A 22,870-nucleotide genomic window follows, 5' to 3' on the forward strand; every position below is an offset into this window, starting at 1 on the left:
TTCTGTGAGCTGCAGGTGGAACTCGAGGGCATGGTGCTGTCCCCTGTACATCTACAGTCCCAGCTTTGTTGGGCTGGTTGGAGTGACATTCACATTGTCCCTGAACAGAGGTGTTTGTAATGCTAGTAGGGACAGGCTGGAGTGCTGAGCTGATGTCTTTATTTTACACAGAGTCACAGAATGGTTTGGGTTGGAAGGGACCTTAAAGACCATTTAGTTCTGACCCCGCTGCCATGGGCAAGGACACCTTCCACTAGGCAAGATTGCTCAGAGCTCCATCCAGCCTGGCCTTGAACACTTCAAATGATGGGGCATCCACAGCTTCTCTGTCTGAACATCATTATTTTGAGTTCTGACTCTACATTTCATTCTCAATTCAGATTTCTTCCAAACTTACTTGTTGCCCAAAGCTGAATGAAGCACTCTCTGTGCCTCCAGTGTGTTTATTTTCTCTGTAACCAAAATACAATGCAAGCCTGAATCCATGGACTTTTCCTTATTAACTATTTATCACAGCTTATGGTACAAATTTTTTTGTGCATACAGGATATTGTTAGGCTGTGTATTGCACTCTTAGGGCAGAGCAGAAATTCACAGCACAAGGAGTGAAGGCCTTCACAACTTTTGAGGCACCTAATGAGTGCCTCAAAGCAGTGCAAAGAACCTGAGTTCATAGGATGAGTTCTGCCTGAAAATATAAAGAATGAGTACTCCTGAAGCTTGCTCCTGCAAGGACCATAACCAGTTATATTTGAAGAAGGCTATTCAAATGCTGCACAATGCGGGTAAAAAAATAGTAAACAAATGTTGTGCACTCCTGTGACACCAGCTGTCCTCTTGACTTTATTCTATTTAATTATTTTTGTGGATCATAATGGCGTTCAGCAGGTTCAACTGGTCTAAAGAAAAGGAAGTTAAAAGCAAACCTATGTAAAACTGAGGATGAAGAGTAAGAGTGAGACACTTTTTTTTCTCCTTGAAAATTTGAAGGACAATCAGATGATGGATATACCTTCCACTTTTGAAGGTTTTTTAATTTTTTCAGGTCCTCTCCCTTTGCATGTGCTGTTAAGATTTTTCTCCACCAGTCATTATGTTCCAGGGATTCAAATGACTCTCACTGAAGCTGTCAAACTGCTAATTGCTGGGAGTTTATGTTTTTACCAGCCCTGCTGCACAGAGATGAATTAAAGCCTCATTTCTTGAGCCTGAATTCCTTAGGTAGCTTGGAAGCAAACAAATTTACTTGGTTTATGCTGTTAAGAATATAATTCTGCTTTTGGGCATTGAAATTTAATTGCTACTTAATAGATCCAAATGTGAAGTCTTTCCCTAGGGTAGCTCACTTATGCTATTCCTTCCCATTTGTTTCAGTAATAGAGCCAACCACATCTTCATGAAATGTTGTTAAAGCTCAGTACATTTTTTTTAACCTTCACAACCTGAATTATGTATCTCCATAATGATCACTTGTATTTATTCAGACTAGTGCAGTTGGATTTTGGTGCTGCTGAGTTCTCTCTACCACGTTAACTTTTCAGTTCAGCTACCAGATGTGTCTTTAGTAGAGATGACAGTTTGAAAACAAAGACAGTGACATCTTGATGGCAATAAACATGTTACACCATCTCAACTATTTATCTGAGTGTTTAACTATTATTTATAATATAACCCATGGTCTTGTTGTGATTTACACACTCCTCCTTCCAAATATTAGGAAGGGAGGTTATAAAGAAGAGTAGCTGACAAGAAAATCCATCTGAAACAGAATATTTTCCCTTTGACTGGGCAGTTTTTGCTTTTTTTTTTTTCCCATAAATGTTTCAAGAGACAGTGGATGATTTATTTTAAAGAGATTCTAATTCAAGGTTGTGCCAATGAAACAACTGTCGTCCTCTTTGATTTAGATGTTCCAGTCTTTCCCTTACGCAAAGGCTGTGTTGGCTTCGTTTCCTTTATAAATAATCTTGCTCCCAGAGCTACCAGCAAACTGACTCACAAGTGGTTTCTCTAGCAGGTAAGTGGAGGTTCCAAAATATATCTAATGTCATTAGGCCTCCTTGGAGAAATTAGAAATATGCAGTGTTATTGTAGAATGAAGTGCCATATATCCTAATGTTCCCTGAAATCTTTCATCTTCTAGTCATTCTTCTTTCAAGCAAAATTTTGGCAAGGGTTTTTATTCCTCTTGTATGAAGACTGAGTAAGATTATCCTCTTTACCAATGGAAGAAGTTAAGTTATAGAGTAGGAAAACTTCTATTGAAATGTTTATCTTTTGTTTAATGTTTTTCCTGCTTCAACTGTTTTGGGTTTTTTCACTGTGTCAGCCAGAGGCCACACATCCCTCAGAGACTTTCTAGCTGGTCATCAATGAGTGGTCTTCTGAGTCTGGACTGGGAATTATCTGAGGAGGGCTACACCTGCCAGGTATGGTTTTGTAGTATTCACTCTGTTCAGGGAGACCAAATTCTGTTCTCGCTTGTTCAAGTGCAAGTATTGAATAATTCCATCGATGTACCTGACAGGTACAGATTTCTCAGACGACTGTGTGGTTTGCTGCACTCTAATTGCCAATACTTTCAGATGCTTAATCCTGCGTCAATCAGCAGCACACAAGAGAGGAAGGCAGAGAACAGCAGCAGTCTCTGCCTTCAAGCAGATAAGCACAAATGAGGGCAGAACAAATGTCTCTGCTTAAAACTCGTTGTTGTAGAGAACCAGAACTATTATTTATCCTTTGACTTTCCCTGTTAACTATTTCAGACCAGAAGCAGAAGGCAAATTTCACCACATGCACACACATCCACATCCCCTATATGTACCTTTAATTCTATTATACCTGTGTAGAAGTGGAAATACCTGCTCTGCCAAAGTGTCATTGCCATAGGAGTTCCACATTCATGGGAATGTGCATGGGAAAAACAGGCTAAAATTACCTAATCTTAGGTATCTTCATAAATCTCCCACACCTCTCCAGAGGTGGCTTTGGATGACAGCACACCTTTTGCAATGAGATTTTGTTTACTTCCACCCATAGCAGAAGCCACAGCAGCACTGAATGCCAAGATGTGATCAGACTAAAGCTTTATGTGGCCACTACTCCAAATGCAAGTAGATTTTTACAGTCTTAGAGAATTCAAATATGAGTCCTTTCACACTTTTTTCCTACTCATTCTCCCTCCCAGGCATAAGGAATTAACATGGCTCTGAAAAGACAAATCTAAAAGAGATATTTTTTTCACCCTGCCCCCTTTCTACAAGCTTCCCAGAGAAAATAACTATCTATTGAATTAATCTTTTTAATTATTGTCTTTTCACTACGTTACATTACTTTTTAGTATAGATGGATGTAAACATATTCATTCAGTGGCAAGACAAAAAGCACAATGGCACTTTGAAGTAGCTCTCAGGAAAGAAGGTCCTGTATTTTTGATTCATGTTTTTGTTTCAAAATAGATAGTTAATACATACCATAAGATAATGCGTTTAAACAGCAGGCTATATGCTATAAATCCACACCCTTGTTTTCTGTCATTTAAAAATATTAAATATTACTCTAATGATACCATCTACCTTGACTATTATTTTGTTTGCAACTATTGGAGAAAGCACAGCCAGAGAAAAAGATGGCTGGCTCCTAAAAGAGCAGCTAGGGGTGCTTCTTTCTTTAGAGCAGAAACACAGGACATCCTTTTCATTAAATGGTAAATGCTTTTATGTAAAGAAAATTTCCTTAATGCTTGTTGGTAACATTTTTGTGGGGCATTATTAATGGCAAACAGTGATTTAGTGGAAAGTGTAAAAACAGAGCAATGGCCTCCAGAAATGTCACTTGAAGGCCTCTTGATTGATTTTACAACGATCCCAAAGAAGAATTCACCCTGTGTTCAAATCCAATATAATTTTTCATTCTTTGTAGAAATTTACAGTTTTACAGGCTTAAAATTAATTTATTCTGGAAGCAAATAGGAAAGAATAGTGTCATAAAAGCCAGCTACAAAGTCTGGGGCGCAATAAATATTGTTTCAAAGAAACATGCATCTTTCCACTATAATCTTAATAAAGAAACATATTTAGTAGGCACTGATCACTGTAGCTTGTCACCAAGTGTCTCCAATGACATCACACTGATCTGAGGGTGAAGGATGTGACCAAAGTTTATAAGTACACCACTTCCAAAGCAATTACCTGCATCAGGCAGAGCAAGCTTGGTTTGGTTTGGTCTTTTGAGGTCTTTTTCTTTAGGTAGATTGCATTGTAAAAATTACAACTGATTAATAATTCTATTTCTTAGTATATCACAATAGCTGTATTTCTTCATGTATCTCAACTTTGCAAAGCAGCAGAAGCTTTGCAGAGAATGAGGCTCCACATATTTCAGAAAAAAACTCTCATGATCCCATGTACTGTCCAGCAGTAAAGGCAGGGGAAACCTTCACTGCAATTTCACTCCCTTCCCTGATAGCTGTGTAGTAAATGAATTGCAGAAGTTCCCCCTCCCCAGGGCACAGCATGTTGTCTACACTGGTGGGAAGGTTGCTCCAAAGTGTAACTACTGAAAAAGGAAGCAGAACACCAGTGAGAAGTGCATTAATATATTTACAGTCCTTGATTTTGTACAGGTCCTAGCTTTAATCTCTACAGGTTACTCATTTTCAATAAATTGTCCACACACTTGATATGAAGAAGATTATTTCACTAAAGACTTTGTGAAATAAAGTGCACTAATGACTCTGTTAACATTCTGTGTTTATGCCTTGTTACAAAACAAAAGTCTTTACAAAACCTCCAACATTTTATGCAGCTTTTTTTTTTAGTTCCAGGCACCTCAGCTAACAGCATAGCTTACAGACTCAGAAATTGTATGTGAAAAATGATCCTGCCACAAGGACTTCATCAATTAGAAAATGTTTCCTAGATTTTCAGGATTTTCAGATTTAATTTTTTTTCTCTCCGCCTTTTTAATGGTTCTTGCCATTTCATTCATAAGTATCCTAAATAATTCCTTTTTCCTCTCTGCTACTGCAAAGATTTATTTTGTTAAGGATATTAAGAACTCAGTCCATCCTTTTTAATCCTTTTTACTTTACCTGCTTCCAGTATTTTGCTGAAACACCCAGAGCTATGCACATCTTGCATGAAGCTACACTCACATGACAGGGAGAGAAGTCCTGATCAGTTTGTTTCTGCATAGCTTAGATGCCTTATTACTTTTTTTTTGCAACAAAATCATTGCATAGTGAATATACCTAAACTCAAATATGAATAAGAAAATCTTTCCTGATTTTTCCTTATTCATAAAAAAACACATAATTGTGTTACCTTGGTGCTGATCCTAAGGAAAAAAGAATTACCCATAAGAAGTAAACCAAAAATTCAAATTTTTTTCAGCTGTAATCTTTGCAAGATCTCCAGTCTGTTCAGATTATGATTTGGTCAGAAAATGCTTTTATACAGTTTTCAAAGCCAGGAAAAAAGAAGTTCTCTTCAACATATGCACACATGTCATACATTTAAAATTTTGGCAATTATGATTTGCACCTTAATTTCACTGTGGAAAGTATTTTTAAAAGGAAGCCACAGTTGTAATTATGTGAGTGAAATTTTAGTAGTAGTAGTTGACCCAACTGGTATATGCACAGCTTTAGATACAACAATATTTTTCAATGTATTTAACTTGTAAACATACACACTTCCCTTTTTTGCTTCCTTGCTTTTCTTCAAAAAGTGCCATCTCAATCAATGTGAAGTTATTTCTAAGAAAGTAGCGACATTGGAATAATATGGGACATACCCTCACTATCCTGGTGCAATAAATCACCAAGACCCATGGCAGTGAACACCCTTGCACAAAAAAAAGTTTATCTAGGCCTGATAACAGTTCATGAACTCGAGATTAGGAAACACAATGTTATGTAATGTCCACGCATGTGAAAAATTAGAATAGCTCTGATCAGTCATTAATACCTGGCTGACACTATTTTCTTGAACACTAGAGGGAGATCAAAGCAAAAGAATAAATTACCTGATACAGAGTGGATACTAATTGCAGTTGTTAATAAAATTTCAAAAGATTGTGTGATGAAAATCCAGATGTCTTAGCATCTCCAGTTTTCATCACTGTTTTCACATACCCTTATTTGACATTATTTAACCTACACTGTAATTTTAAAAAACAAAAGAAAACAGGATTAAAATACTTTAAAGGAAAATTATTCTATCAAAGCTGCCAGTACTCTATTCTGGATTAAATTGGTTTTTCATATGAAATATGTTTACTTTGTTGAGAAGATACAAATTCTAGCAAGAGAACAATGAAATGTGACCACGTGGTACTTTTTCCTAGCTGTACCTACAGCAGTAAGCAGAAAGAGAAACGCATGTTCCTTCCCTGGAAAGAGATCTTTCTGCTCCACCCCAATGCCAGCAACTGAGATGTTTCACATTGAGAAGTGAAAAAATCTGATTTCTGACGGATGGAAATTAATGCCATCACTCTTTTGCGATCACAGCCACTGTTTTGTTCAGCGTTTGCTGAACAAAATTTTTAACATATAATGCCCAATTTAAAATATAGACTTTCTTAGTTTTACAGGAAAGAAGGTTATCAGATATGCACCCTTTTACCATCCCAGTTTCTGATGGGAGATACCAATGCTTTCAGAAAGATTCCCTATAAAGGAACAATACTTGGACAATATCAAAGAACTGTGCTGCCACTAAATTTTAGCAACTTTCTTGGATGCTTTCTGCTCCATTTGGGTCTGTTTAATAAATGGTGAAAGATTTAAAATCAAGGTCATTTGAGGAAACTATTTTCTTCAAGAGTTTAACAATTACAGCTGAGGATGTTACACTTATGATCTGCTACTCTTCCTCAAGCAGGCAGGTTTCTTTTTGGGATTCTTTTGTACAGGCCATGCTGAGATACCTTAAGCATGGTCAACCTAGAAGTGAGCGAGATATTTTCTGTGCTTTGAGACAGACAGAAAAGCTACAGGAAGTAGAGAAGCTGACAGGGCCTTTAGGAGTCTGTGTTTTTTAGAGTAATTCCTCTGACACAATTACTTCTAATGACTGTAAAGAACCATACGATGTGCAGGGCAAGGCAGGATCAGGCTAGATGGGTTCTTTCACTAACTTGCTTGTTCAGGGTTAAGCCAGGCTGGCAGACAAAAAGAAATTCCCATTAGCGCACGCAGGGATCATCCTGTCCTCATAACTCACCTGCCTATAACAAGTCCAGCCCCTCTTGTCCCCATGAAAGCCATTGCCTACTTACTAAAGACCAAAAAAAAGAGAAAAAAGGTTGCATTTTCTTGTTTTACAGCTTTAAAAGCTAAGACTCCACATCCATGTTTTTGAGTGGCTTGTTTCCTTCTTGAACGCTTGGTACTCCCAGAAAAGCTAGAAACGAGGAAAAAGGTATTTGTCACCAGTTTTTTGTCAAATGTATCTTGATACAAAATTGCAACAGCTTAAACGCGAGTGACAGAAAAAATACATTGCTCCTGTCTGTGGGACTTTGGCTGGCATTTTCAGACAAAGGAGGTCATTCTAAGCTGCACCAGGCAAGGGGAACAAACCTGAACAGATTACCTGGTGTCCCAGTGAAAAACCTTTGGAGCTAGCTAGAGATAAAGGCATAGAAACAAGTGCTAGTACATTGGAGACTTTGGAGAACTGAGGGAAGGTTATGGCATTTCAAGAGACAAATGAGCACCTATTTATATACTGAGTGGGTTGTGAAATACACTACTTACACTATGTCTGATACACAATTCCCTTATTCTGTTGCATTCCTTCCAAATTACTTTTTTTCCCAAAAAAATTTAGATATATAGAACCAGGAATTCATACATTTCATGGTTCTGAAATAAATCATTGGCTCTATATAATTGGCTTGTTATCACAGCTGTTTTGTGCAGTCCTAAAGCTGAAGAAACTACTCAGTACCCTTTCAGGTTTTATTTACTTACAGCTATTTAGAGAGTAAATACATCTTGGGGTCTCTACGATAAAAGGAAGTATGGTTTGCTATTAAAACAATAATAGATGAAAAAAAAAGCCCCTGGGAAATTATACAGTATTAAGGTATATAATTTTTTAACCGTATCTTCTCATTATAGTTCACAGCTGAAATTACTTTTATTGCTATTGCAGCTGACCTGGCCAGATTATTTAGTATTTTGGCATCAAGGGAAAGGTGTTATTTATTTATTCAGTGAAATAAGTTTTCATCCAATAAAAAAAAAAGTCAAGACCAGACCCATTATTCCCAGACCTTTCAGATGCTAAGTTATTGTATTTCTACTGCAGAGAAAATTGTATTTTAGTTATCAGTGGGCACAAGACACACGGGAGAGAGTTATGGTTTGTGCCCAAGGCTAATGCTCTGGAGCACTGGGAGTTCCCAGCATCTTCAAGGGTATTCTCTGCCTTGCCACAGGCTGAAGAACTGGGGCTGGCTTTTAGTTGTGTATTACATACCAGTGTAAACAGGCTGTCGTGGTTTGAGAAGAAGTGAATTTTTTGGGATGCTGTGGTCAAGCCAATAGGTGCTCAGATTTGAATATTGGCACCTGGTGTGGACACTGGGGACACGGATATGACTCTGAGAACACAGGGGGTTAAAAGCAGAGAACTCCCAGGAAAACTTCTCTTGGGTTCCGGTGGTGAAAGAGCCCAGAGCTCTCCCCTGCCTGGCTGCTGTGGCCGGGTGAGGTGGGCCTGGACCCTGAGGATAGAAGAGGATGGAAGGGTGGAGGAGCACCAAGAGACATTAAGCAGCCAGCCCCCAGGAGATAGAGAGAGAGCCAGTGCCGGTGTCTGTGCCGGTGCCACCTTGAAATTTGATAGCAGGGCCAGCTGAGAAGGAGGAGGGAGGATGTTGCAGCAAGAAGGTGCCTGGCAATGCAGCCATGGAAGTTCTGGACAGGCAGAGCCTGAGATTTTTAACCCTTTTCTTGCATGATGGAACCTTACAAATGCTGATCCTCCTGGAGCTGAATGGGAAGAGAGATAGGGATGAATAGCGGGAAATGGGCAAGTGTGATGCAAGTTTGTGCAAGTGAAAGATGTCCGAGAGAAGTTGACAAGAATTCTAGCTAGCAGGAGATGATGGAGTGGCCTTTGGCTGGACTTTTCTTGTGTAGCCATGGACAGAACCATGTTCCTGTGACACAGAGACTGCATCAAGGGAGAGGCAATGCCCCAGAGCCAAGAGGGTTCAGTGTTGGTACCCCTCGGCCCCAGGGGGTGGAATTTGGGTGGGACAGTCTTCCTGAAAGTGAGAGACTGTGCTCTCTTTGGAACTGGACAAAGCATCCTTAAAAGGAAAACCCTAGAAGCAGCTCTGGTGCATGTGCAGTGGTGAGAGCACTGGACATGGAAGGAAGATGTCACAATGGCAAATGTTCTCCAGGCCATGCCGCGAATGACATGGAAACACACAAGGTTCCAGCTGTGTTTCCTGGGGAAGCCTATGGTGCAAGAGGGACTCCTTTCCTCTTGATGAACTGAGAATTGATTATCTGAAGAGTGGTGATGGGCTGAGAGTTGGTGATCTGAGGGATGGCAACTGAATTGAAGTCTAAGGTTTTGTCTTACTGTGATGCATTGGGAACTTGGTTGGGAGAGGAGGAATGTTTGGAAGGTATTTTCATGGGGGCACTGGCATTGTGCCAGGGTCAAACCATGATACAGGCTTTCCAAGCAACAAGAGCATCATAAGGAGCCACACCATAACCATGGTGATTACCATTCATTGTCAGGTAATCTGATTTTGATTTGTTTCCTAAGTTTGTACAATATTCTCAATATAGTTTCTGGTTCTGAGTTCCATTCTCCCAGTTTGTTGCTTCATCTTCCTTTAGATAGCAACCAAACAAATAAAAAATTGATGATAGTACTGCAAAAATATGCATGTTTTGTAACCTTACTATTGCCATCAGTTCCTGGCCCATGTTACCAGGTCAGGAGACTGCATCCTGATAGATAAATAATGTTTCTGAATATCCAGTGTTACTGAGCTGTTGATTTCTCCATCCAGGATCTAATTTAAACAAGAATGGGTTGAAGTTTTTGCTGATTTTGTTATACAGCTACATATGTAAATGTGTTTCAGATTTTAAGTTTTTCATTGTCATTTATTGCTTTTTGACAGTTTAACATTTCTTGCTACAGTCAGGCAGATTTATTCTTACACCATGAATGACCTCAAAAAAGTTAAAATCCAAATAATTCAGCTGTTGATTGTTAGGAAAACCAGACTTGTCCTATATGGTATTTTTTTAAATTGTAATGTCCTGTTTTTAATAATTCTGAAATGTAAGCACTAGTTGGGAAAGGTTGACTTTGCGGTACCTGCAAAAGATAAATCTGAGATATTTCAGAGAGTGAGTGGCATGGACCTTTCATCTGGACAGTACAAAGCAAACTGTCAAGGTACTGACAGGGGAGAGAAAATCTGTTGCATCCAAACTCTCTTTGGTATTAACACAGGAGTGTAAGCATTTTTTTCACCTTTTATACTTGTGTGAAAGGACCTCAGCTCTAATTTCTGTAGACAGTAGAAATATGCACCCAAGCCCCAAAGTGTCTTCTTTTCCCATTACCTTTTAAGACATTGTTAAGATCCAATTATTGAAAGACGCCTCTGCCTGAGTGAAGGTGAAGACAAGACCACATGACAAAGTAATAGCATGGGTTTTATTTAACAGTATGTGTGAGGTAGAGAGATAAAAAGAAATACAAAAGGGCAAGGAGGGAAGAGAGAGAGAGAGATCAAGCAGAAGACAGTCACTACCCATGGATTCAGTGGAGTCCTGGTGGTCCTTCTTCACCCTGGGCTTCTTGGTGCTGGGGCCCAGAGTCATTTTTCTGGGAGTACCACTGATATTACTCACCATGCTCACAACAGCTTTACCTCCCTTGTGTAGTCTGCCTGTTCCTTAGAACCACTAAACTACTCAATGCACCCTACCTGGGAGATCAGTAGCAGTGAAAACAATCCTGTAACTCTGGCACTTACTGCAGATGTATGATATAATGTCTGTTGTGAAGAGATCAAGCACTGATGACCCATGTTAAACACTGAATACACAGATATTTCTGTCTGGGATATCTGAGATTGAAATATGACTGTGCACCATGCTGAAGCATCAGAAAAGGAGATAATGGACAAGATCTTTGGTGGAACCCTAATAGAATAGTGTGCAGTAGCCATGTATACATGCTGAAATGATAATCTCTGAAACAAGATGGTCTTTTTTTGGCTTTCTATTGATTGTTGGAAAACAACATTAAGTGATGTAATTATTCAGTTTATTGTAAATCCAGCAAAGCTCTTATAAATTCTCTGCTCTTAGTTTAAAACAAAATTACTGTAAAATTATAAGCAGCAGATGTAATATACCATGCAATTCATAATATTATATCTTTTCAGTGAAGGAAACTTCATGTTTTTTCTGGTAGATTATTTCAGCAATATGACTATATCAGCCAAGAAGCATTCTTGAAATACAGTTTTGAGAAAACAGCAACTTACTAAATGTTGCTAGCTGATTCTCCTGTTTAAATCCTATTGAAATGAAGTTTTGTCTGAAGTGCCTGTGCTGACTTCCTATAAAGAGTGAAAATTGGTAACAGAGTGCTAGATTAGAAATCGTGAAACTTAACTGTGACAGTAGCTCCAGGTGAGAATAGGAAAAACATATCATTACAAAGACATTGTCAAGTTTCTCATTCTTGTTATAACTCCTTCCATCACATACTGACAGATGCCAGCCTAATTATCTTTGTGAATGTCTACACATGCTGCAGTGCAATACACTTTATTCAGCCCGTGTTTTCAGATATGTATGGGTACTCTCCTGAATACTTCTAGTTTCATCAAATTTGTGATGGCTGGTGCTCCAAGCCTTGTTTGTATACAAAATAAATGAAACTTTTAACTTCTCCCTTTGAAACAGGAACTGTGTGTTATAATATTCAGCAACCCTGATTATGAACAAATGTCTAAAGAAATTTCAAGATTTACTGATATGAAAGTGTCAAAGAAAGCTGGTTTAAACCTAAAAACAGAGGTGGAATCATGAAACTTTAGACTCATTTAGACTAGAAAACACCTTTGAGATTACTCAGTCCAGCCATTAACCCAGCACTGCCAAGTCCACCACTAAACAATGTCCCTAAGGGTCTCATCCATACCTCATTTAAATACTTCATGAGATGGTGACTCAACCACTTCTCTGGACAGCCTGTTCCAGTGCTTGACAACCCTTTCAGTGAAAATATTATCTGTAAAAAGGAGACTTTCTAAATACCAAAATTGCATCTGTATTTCCCAAATTGGCTATGACAAGAAGAAAAATTCTCTTATCGTTTATGGGTCATATCCAAGCTAAATTAATATCATATCAATTTATACATTCATGTAAAGAGTAAAAAGTCCATTCCTTTGGAAAGATTCCTATATGCTTGGATGTAGTTTAGATTAGGATCATTATGGAAAAAGGAAAACATCATCCCAGTGCTGAAATAATATTTGGGGTTTTAGATAGTTGTAAAATACAGACAAGAAAAAGTTGTACATAGGATCCTAGAAATACTTTCATGGAATCAAAAGACAGTTTCAATCTAAATTAAAATGAAGCCTTTCACTAACATCTAATATGCCTCTAAATCCATCAGTATTTTCTAATGTTCACATTTAAATTGAGGCCATTTCACTACACCATCAACAGTATGGGGGTAAATGTTATTGTTATGTTATTACAATAATGTAATGTTATTGTATGACAAGAGTTATCTTGGCAGTAGTTTTATTTGTGTCTAATAATGCTGAAAATCTTGTGAGAACTGCCAGGCTTTCTCAAAGCAAACATCTGGGCCAGTAAAGATTGCCAAACTCTTCAAGTCTGTAAGATTAGTTTCAGTAAATGTGGGATGCACATTAGTAAAGAAAATTACACACATTTTTTAAAATCACTTTGAAGCTAAAAGACAATTTACACTTTGATTCTCTTTAAGGTTTAATGAAGCCTTGAACAGCTCCTATTTAATAATTTTTTTTTTCTCTATGGTGATTATAGATGTGCTTTAAACTGCAATTCATGATATTTCAAATATCTATTTTTGCCTCATATGTGTGGTCAATTTCTTCCTGATATTTATGTTTCTACATGTCTTATTGTAGGAGAAATTCCAGACATTTCAGTTAAGTCTTAAAATTGCTCCAGATGAAGGACAGAGCCTTCATCAAAAGAAGAATGGTCTGATTGACAGGTCAGCCTCACAATAAAGCCAAAGCTGAAAAAGAAGCAACCTAGACTCTTTCCATGACCAGAAGAATGAACACTGAGAGACCTTCCAACTTAATCAAACACCCAGGGCAGACAAGCATTCCATCCCTTGAAAACATAAGCAATTTTTCATTAAATATCACTGACTGCACCCAGGTTGTGGTGCCAGAGGAAGTCTTTTTCACTGTTGCTGCCGCTGGGATACTGGAAAATCTACTTATCCTCATTGCTGTTGTGAGAAATAAGAATTTACACTTGCCCATGTACTTCTTCATTTGCAGTTTAGCCATTTCAGACATGTTAGGTAGCTTGTACAAAACTCTGGAGAACATCTTTATCATCTTGTGCAAAATGGGATACCTGACACGTCACGGAGACTTTGAGAAAAAACTGGATGATGCCATGGACTCCATGTTCATTCTGTCTCTGCTGGGGTCTATTTTCAGCCTGCTGGCCATAGCAGCAGACAGGTACATCACTATCTTCTACGCTCTGCGGTACCACAATATCATGACACTGAGGAGGGCCTTGGTTATCCTGGCCATCATCTGGGCGTTCTGTGCCGGCAGCAGCATTGCCATCGCCCTCTTCTCCTATGAAGCAGCGACGGTCATTCCCTTCACCATCCTCTTCCCTTTGATGATGTTTTTCATACTCTGCCTCTACATCCACATGTTCCTCCTGGCTCGATCTCACGCCAAAAATATCGCCTCACTGCCCAGCAGCACCGTCCATCACAGAACTAACATGAAAGGCGCCATCACGCTGACTATTTTCCTTGGAGTTTTCCTTTGCTGTTGGGCCCCCTTTGTTCTTCACATCCTCTTAGCAAGGTTTTGCCCACACAACCCTTACTGTGCCTGCTACATGTCCATTTTCCATGTGAATGGGACACTCATCATGTGCAATGCCATCATCAACCCTATGATTTTTGCATTCCGAAGCCCAGAGTTGCGGAGTACATTTAAGAAGATGTTCTATTGTCCCAGGTCAAGCTGCAACTGGTGAACACTTCATCAAAAATGAAAATTATAGAAGCATTTATGGGGTGCTGTGCAACATCAGTGTGAAGAGTTAAAAATACCAACAATTACACCCAAAGTAATGCTATGCTTGTAGTATACTGCCAGAGATTTTTCAGTTAACAAATAATGAATAAAAAATAAGTAAGCACACAAATCTTTGTCAACCAGACCTCCACACTAAGCTAATTCTGCTGATAATTTTCATTCAAGGAAAAAAAACTGAACAAATGTCTTAATTACCTTTTGCCATTTCAGAAAAATCCAAACTAAAATCCGCATCATGTTGCATTACCTGAGACATGAGCAAATTCATTTTGTATAAATTTCAATTCAATGCATATACTACTTAAAAATTCTGTTGGTTAAATTGCAATGAAGTGAACATTTGTTTCTAAACCATGCATTTGCATAAAAGTATATGGTTAAGTAGAAAACATGGACATGTAATTTTGCTGTAAAAGGGAACTCAAGACTCTTCTTTAACATCTAATCTCCTTAAAATCATGCAATTAGTGATCTCTAAGTTTCAAAAGCAACTTTTGGAGTGTAAGTCGAAAAGAATAGGATGTTTTGATTAAAAAGATATTTGTAGTCACTGAAGTTTTTTTCCAACATAAAGTTGTCATGCCAGCAAAGACAGGTTTTGAATTTTAAAACCCTTAAGCCAGGTCTGAACTAGCAAAGGGGATTGCTGAACTTGTCAGTGCCAGTTCTCTTCAATAAAATAATAACCTCCACAGATAGGAAAAGCACTTTGATTCAACCATGGCATGCTGCCACAAAGAATTCAAAAAAACATAATACCAGAGATAAAACTCAAACAGTTCCGAGGAAGTCAGCCACCCAGATAAGAAAACAACTCTCCAGTCTGGAAGGATGCTACAAAGCAGCCTGTAATTTAGAAACCCTGGTGGGAAAATTTTGAATTGTTCCTGCCAAAATAATACAGAGTTCACCAAATTTAAAGGCAGAATAGCTTTCAGTTGTAAAACATTCTGAAGCAGTCCAGAGTATATAGTGAAGAATTAAACTCTCAGTAATTCAAGGAAGTCATTCAGCTGTGCCAGAGAGAAGTTTCAAGAGTATGGAACATGGACAAACCATACAAATTCATGTTATCTTGGGTTGAATGAGGGACAATAAACCTGAAAGCCTCTACAGACCTGCAAAAATCAATTGGAAAAGAGATACTAAAATGAAAACTTTTCAAACCTATGCATTTATTGTAAAAAAAAAAAAGGTTCATCTATAAAATGCAAGTTTAGAAGGGAGTTCAGATAGAATCACATGTTTTATTTTAATAAGAATTGCTTCATTTTCATCAAATGGCAGAATAAATGTAAAGCTGCACAGGAAGAAATGACTGTTAGAATTGGGGGGAAAAAGAAAAGAAACATACAATGTTAAAGAAAAGGGAAAACAAAACATCTACACTACTGCAGTGCCCTGTGCTCACAAATGATGAATTTTAAAATGATAAAAAATGTTGGAAAGAAAATTGTGATTAACACAGAGCTCATATTAACTCTGCAATGCATGAATTATCAGCCAAAAGTTCCTTCCCTCAAAACACTATTTTCCATCTGCTTCCCTAAAGCAGACTTAGTTAAGAGAGATAAGTAGCTTCCACCATGTTAGAAGTGAATGCATCCTGTAAGGAAGACTAACTGTACACATGGAAAGACTTCACATTCACAATGAGCTGTCCAAATGAAATTATTCTTATCATAAAATTATTTGTACCTCATAACACCTAAACATGGAGAAACACCTAATCATTAAAGAAAACACCAAACATTTAGCCCCATAATGAGGAATGCTCAAGAGAGACTCATGTCAAAATCTAAAATTCAGCAGTAAAAAGTACTATTGAAAGTCTATAAAAAGTCCTTTGATAAGGACTCCTCTCCTGGAGATGCTGGCAGTTAGGGCTTGGATAGGTACCCCTGTGAAAGCAGGGGATGAACAAGGTCATGGCTACAGCAGACCTCAGGCAGTGCCACCACCTACTGCATTTTTCTACCACACCAGCCAGTGGCAGCTCAGGGTAGTCCTGACAGGTTTGTTTAACTGGCTGCCTTCAGCCCTCATCTGAGTGCCCTCATCTAAAAAAAGTTTTAGGGACTGGCTGGTGCCAACCTCACTTTGCAGCATCCCCAGGCCCAGGGGAAAGAGGCAGTGGTCACTCACAGACCCCAGGAGACAGAGACCAGCTCCCACCCCTGCACTGCCATTTTTTTTGCTTTGCTTTGCTTTGCTTTGCAATGAGGACGTGGGCTTCTACCTCACCAAACAAAATTCATCCCATGGGCACACCTTTGATTGTGTTCCTCTGAGCCCTCCTTCAAGGGCAGGACAAGCTGTTCTCCAGTAACCCATCTGCCCACTCTTCCCAAACTATCCCACTGCCTTTCCCAGCACCATCCCCAAGCCTCCAGGCACCATTTATCTGCAACACACAGAGCAGGTGTGGTTATGCAGGTTACGGACCAGTGAGAATTTTTTTCCATCTAGCTTGTTAAAACAAGAAGTCAACACCTAGGCAGTAAGATTTTGGTAGGTTTTATCCCACACTGCTTTCTTAGACTTAAAAGTATTTCTGCAGTCACTGACATTGAACCCAAGCACAATCTGGAACTGGCTCCCACCTTGTCTCACCAGAAATGACATGCCTGTTCTCTGTAGCCTACCTGCACTCAGCTGTGAATGCACTCAAATCAATATCCCAAAACATCTGTTCCTGTCATGATGCCTGAACAACACCCAAACTTACAGTTCATGGTAATCTCTTTAAACTGGTGTGGACACTTGATGGCTCTCACTGTTATACTCTGTGTCTAATACACAGACAACCAGCAAGAGTGGGAAAAGGCTGCAGGGTAGACAGGTTGCAAATCATGAAAACTGCTTATTTTTTTCCATTTTTGTGTTAGAGACAACAGGATTTGCCATATTCACTGTGTAAATTTGTAATAAGCAATCCTGTGCATTTGCAATACAGTTGAAATCTGTGTCTACAATATTAGATCTGAAGCTGAGCCTGGGGGTTACGTAAGGAGTCAATATAAAATTCAAAATACACATGTAAACATTTTTTCAGTTTGCACTAGTTATGATTAAATGGATTTTCTCTTGAAAATATTCCCTTCCTGGGAAGAAAGAGTCAGGAAGAACACAAAATATGTTTGAATAAAAAAAGCTTCTAGAAAGATTTTAATTTTTCAGTCTGCCTGGATTTCTAGCATGTTAGCAGATGGGTAAGTCTCTATGCATTTTCTCCTAATTGCCTGTAAATTTTTACTTGCATTTTAGTTGTCCACTGTCCCAGCAAGTTTCTCTGTCACGTACCAATGTCTCCATATATTTACCTATGTTGCTTTTTGAACAGATTCTTTAGGCCACAATTTTTGAAGCTTTCATTGTATTGTGCTGAAGTCACTATTGAAATTCTCACTGAATTTTTAAATTCTTGCTTTTATATTAATATGTAAAAGTGAAGACTTTTCTCAGATTTTGGAACTTCCCTTCATCTACCCAGCTTGAAAAGTTTAGGAGGCAGAAATGTACCTTAACTTTGGGAGAAAAAAAGTTCATTTTGGATTCTACCAGAAGCTAATAAGCCTGAAAGGAACATCCAGTTCTTTGAAGATCACAGGCAATGCTACAATCAATGTTTCATTTGGAAGGGCCCACAGAACTTTACATGCCTGTGGCAACAAAACATTTCCCAGTCACTTACTGCAAAACCAAAGAAGAAAAACTCCTCCTCTCCTTTATTGTTTTGAACTGAACTTCGTGTTCAGGAATAAAATGAACAAATCTGATAAAGACACCCAGGGGAATTAATTCTACTGAAAGAGTCAGTATGCCAGTGAGAGACAAACTTGCGGTTTGATTTTGTTTACAAATTAGCAAGACAAATACAGTTTATCCATGAGAAAATATAAGTTTAGAGTTAGTTTATTTATGTGAAAAAAATAAAGTTTAGAGTTAGTTTATTTATGTGAGAAAAATCTTGTTTCTATGAATTGTTGTTCTGGACAAGACTTTCAGAAAAATAGGTACCCTGGACTCCTTTCAGCCAAACAAAATTTCAGTTTTTCAAACAAAACTACATTCTTCAAATGATACATTTATTCAAACAGAATTATGCACAAGTAGGGCCTGGTTTATTAATTCTCTCAAGGTAATTTCAGCAGAGAGCTATCCATTGTGTCCTTATCATTCAACAGCACTTTAATACAGCTTTATTTGAAGTGTCATTTCTCAGAAGACACAATGCTGTTGTAAGCTTCCAATTCAAAGAGGATGACTTAAAGTACAATTCTGGAGAACTGAGTGGGACCACTAAACAAATGCTTTTCATGTCCACTGAAAGAAGTTTTCTTACATCCTCAAATCCCCTCACACCTATAACACAAAATCAGACTATTGAACTGTCACACATAGTCTAATGAGTAACCATTAACTATCAAATAATTCTGCATAATGGCTCTGGAGTACAAATTCTTACTGAGTAACTAAAATTATTTATTGCTTTCAAAAATTGTGGGGGTTTTTTTACATTAAGACCATGAGATGGGTTTGTTAGTCCACAGTCCATTGCTTCATAGCACTTTTACACTACCATTTATTACAACTTCAGTCCCTGAACAGCTACCCCTAAACTTTGTACTATCTGGATAAAGATGGTACATTTGTGGGTGGAGTTACTCCATTGGCAGCTTCTCACCCTCTGACAACCTAACCAAGGATAGAGGAGATGCAGCACATGGCCCAGGAGGACACTTGCACTGACATTTCAGCTGTAGTTAGCTGTACAGAAGGGTCCCCTGTACAAAAATACAGATTGCCCTGATGGACCCCAAAAGAGTCCCATGGCCCCTGCAGTGTCCTGACTCTGACCTGGTGGTTATAAAGTCAGGCAATAAAAAACCACTTTCACAATGTCTAAAGCCTCTCAAGAGCCTCTATGCTATCACATCAGGAGAGCATTCAGCCCTGCAGGAAGTCTGGGAGTCAGAATAATACCATGAGGTATAATGCAGTCTCTAAAATGAGCAAGAAATGTCTTCAGTCCCTTTAAAATCCCATCACATAGGTTTTTCTGGCTAATTGCCCCTGACAATTTAAATTGGGTCTCAGGGTTTGGTGGCATTGAAAATCTTGGGTAGGTGTCTTCCAATTCAGAACTAACTTCCCAGTCCAGGGACTCCTGCAGCTATTCACTTTCAAAAGTAATAATTATTATCCATCATTCTAAATATGCATTTGAGCTTTTGCTTGAATTTTAAAGAGTTGCTGATCCACAGAGTTGCTTAATGCACCATTTCAGTCTCACAGACCACAGTCTTACATTTTCATTTACTTGAGAAATGAAACCACTGCCAAGTAATTTGGGTAATCATATCATCCCGTGTGACAGCTAAACCTGTCTTAACTGCCAGCCTGTGCAACGAGATAAAAAGAGAGGGAAAAAAGAGCTCCAGCCCAGTATGGAGCAGCCCATGTCAGAGGGCAAGCTGAGAGGAACTGACAGAGCCCTCAGCCCTCATCTGCACTTTGCTTCCTCTCAGATCACAGCAGAACCTTTGAAAGAAGGGGGATTTGTATAAAAGGCAGCTGTTGACTCCTGGGTGAGCAGGAGGTGGAAAGAAGCACAGCCTTGCAAGTAAGAGCTGGCTGGTTAATAAGGGGCTGAGGCTGGCAGCGTTTCCCATTAGAGGGGCTGGCACTATGGGCAGTTAAATGCCTGGGAATACGCCCAGGGAAAAGGGTTGATAAAGAGTAATAATGTTTTCAAATAACGGTGCTAAATGAGCAAAATCAATTGTTCAGTTTTTTTCTGTACAGAGGGGTCTTTACTGAAGGCTTTGTCTGCGTGACTCAGGAGTATCAGGGGCACAAGAAGACTCATCACATGGAAGCATCCCTGGGTTCCCAAGTTGGAAGCTTTGCCTGCAAGGTCAAGATTAGGTTAGGAGAGACAAGGGCAGGAAAGAAAAGAGTAATTTCTAAGACTGAGTAGCACAGTATGGAAGTAAGCTGAAGAGAGAAAGAAACAGGTGGGGAGGACCTATTCATCTTGCATTCTGGAAAGAAGCATGTAGAGCTGAGAGAAGTAGAAATGAAAGAAGTAACATTCATGGTCAGACAAACAGAAATGCTGAGATGAGTGAAAATAGCAGAGATGTCCAGAACGTGGCTTCTGATTTGCAATAGCAACCAAAAATTGGTGCATCCATTTGATTTAGAGATCAAAGACACCTTGAAGTCTTATTTCTTTGGATATGTGCATGTAAATAAAGTGGTACCAGAACTCATGGAAAGAATTCAAAACAAGTCCTGAAGAATTCATAATGTAAACAGGGATGATGTTTGTGCTTTATAGCTTGATTATTAATTTATTTTTCATTTCCTTTCAAAAATGTTCCATTTCTTCCTTAAATCATCATCATAAAATTCTCTGTAATGATCCTGGTCACTGTTAATGTATCATGTCTGGGGGTCAGCCATAATACAGTCAGATTAGGCGTGATGCTTCTGGTATTTCAAAAATAACCTGGTAATTTAAATTTAAAACATATTGCACAGTCATTTGAATTTCAGATGTTGATGTTTCAAAAATATCTCATGCATCGTATGCTTTACATCCACTCTATAACTAAGCACCTTGCAGTACACTTTCCTCAGCTGATTGTCCTTCCAGCAACTAAGGCATGAATGCAAACTTTTGCTTTTACACGACTAAAGTTACCTGATATAATATCTACACTTACAGATAGTAGTCTGTTCGATGTCTGTCTTCTTATATTTGAAACAGAAAGCTTGAATAAAAAGCAGTACTGTGAAAAAGGAGGGCTAAATAAACTGAAGGACTTAGGTGGAATTTGGTGCCTGAAACAGGAGGACCTTCATCTGTTTCTGTTTTCCTTGCAAGCAAATGAACACGAGCTCAGATGACTCCTTGTATTGCACTAAGCCTGTAATGGAGAATTCTCCCCTAAAGAAGAGAGATAAGCTTACTAAATCATTTCCTATTCCCTGCAGATAGCTTTGAAGAAGCACAAACTCTCAGTTTAAGGTTTGGAAAATATTCTCCTGAGGCAACATGCTAGGAAATAAGGGGGAAGCAAAAGATCTTCTGAATTAAGTAAGTCTGCTCCTCCAGTGCTTCTAGACATATTAATGAAAAAGTCTTCCCCCTAAGGAATGTGCTGTACCAACTGGCAATGTTTTGAAACAAATGCCTAAAATAAGAGGCAGAAATAGCATCTGGCAGTTCAAAAATGCATCTGTTCTCTTAATGATACTTTCATATCAGTGTTTTTGGGTCACAGATGAAGCAATATGAAAATGAAAGTGGTTTTACTTCAGACTAGCTTTGCTTACACTGATTTCAAGCTGAGGCACACTTTTTTGTCCATTAGTGAATCTCTTCCAAAAAACATATTTGTTCAGGTCTGCTGAGTAAGTCCTGGAAAGGTATCCTTGGCCTGATTTGTGCACTTTACCTGTTACCAGCTTCTCCACAACAGAGTGAAATGCAGATTGCCTTGTCTGTGATTTTGTGGCCCCAGCTTCATGAATTAGGACAGCAGTGGGGAGAGGAGGCTTTTTCCATAAAAGAGAAACCTGATGCATCTGCAGAACTGGGTGACAGTCCCTCCAGGTTCTGAGAGGGAATATTGGTAGGAGAAGCCAGACTCTTTAAGGGCACAGACCTCTGCAGCAAAGCATGGCAGCCAGACCTATAGGATGGGTGACACAGAGCAAAGGAGTTGTCAGCAGATGTAGCATTAAGATAAAAAGGCAAAGAAAACAACCGAGTCGTTTTAGTACTGCTAAGAGTAGAAATAGTGTCAGCTATCAAGAGAAAAATGGCAACCACCACTGCACCCAGGATATTGTGGGTTGCAAGAAGTTGGCACAATAGCCGAGAATTAAGAAATGAGAAAGGTCTAATGACAGAATATTATGAACTAAGTTTAAAATGTATATAATTGGTTAAAAATGAATTTAATTCTAACATACCCGCTTCTTACCTAGCAATCTGTGAACAACCTGAAATGCACTCTCATTTTTGAAATATTTGCCTTTTGAAGGATATTCTGTTGTTGCCTGCATTAACTAGAATCCCTTCTATCCATCAACAGTAGAGATATTTTGCTGCATTTTAAAAATCACTTTTAAAAAAATCATACTTTCAAGACCTATTGTTTGCTGCTAAATCTTCTACACCTTTTGTCATTACCCACTCACTCCTTTTTTGACCTAGTTGCAAGAGGAAATTTTAAAATTGCTCTCCTAGGCTAGTTATCTCCTAGACTAGTTATCTCAGGGTATTTTCTTGAATGACAATACTTGAATTTATTACAACAATATAAGATGGAGTGAAGGTCCTCTGATTAAGTAATGAAGACATTGGAAAGTGGGAAGGATGTGTTGTGACTATGGGGAGGAAATGTTCTTGCAACAAAGCTCCCTCATGCTTTCCTCCAAAAAAGCCAAGGTGGGCCAGACTAATAGTAGTGTCCGG

General features: G+C 38.7%; 1 protein-coding gene across 2 annotated transcripts; it reads left to right on the forward strand.

Moving 5' to 3' along the window:
• The first annotated feature begins 1,948 nt into the window (after positions 1–1,948).
• Positions 1,949–14,482, forward strand: MC2R (melanocortin 2 receptor). Of its 2 annotated transcripts, none has more exons than XM_064703474.1 (2): positions 1,949–2,017; positions 13,201–14,482. In XM_064703474.1, exon 2 carries the CDS (start codon positions 13,343–13,345, stop codon positions 14,312–14,314), a length of 972 nt encoding a protein of 323 aa, XP_064559544.1. In that variant the 5' UTR covers positions 1,949–2,017; positions 13,201–13,342; the 3' UTR covers positions 14,315–14,482. The 2 variants fall into 2 exon arrangements, with proteins under 2 accessions (XP_064559544.1, XP_064559543.1); XM_064703473.1 differs by lacking the exon at positions 1,949–2,017 and adding an exon at positions 2,327–2,429 and having other exon boundaries at positions 13,201–14,480.
• Positions 14,483–22,870: the final 8,388 nt, after the last annotated feature.

This window comes from Zonotrichia leucophrys, chromosome 2 (assembly GCF_028769735.1).
Source record: "Zonotrichia leucophrys gambelii isolate GWCS_2022_RI chromosome 2, RI_Zleu_2.0, whole genome shotgun sequence".
NCBI classification, from domain to species: domain Eukaryota; kingdom Metazoa; phylum Chordata; class Aves; order Passeriformes; family Passerellidae; genus Zonotrichia; species Zonotrichia leucophrys.

What these genes read in the sequence shown, in the direction of transcription:
- MC2R (XM_064703474.1), top strand. Translation starts at nt 13,343, where the DNA reads ATGACCAGAAGAATGAACACTGAGAGACCTTCCAACTTAATCAAACAC.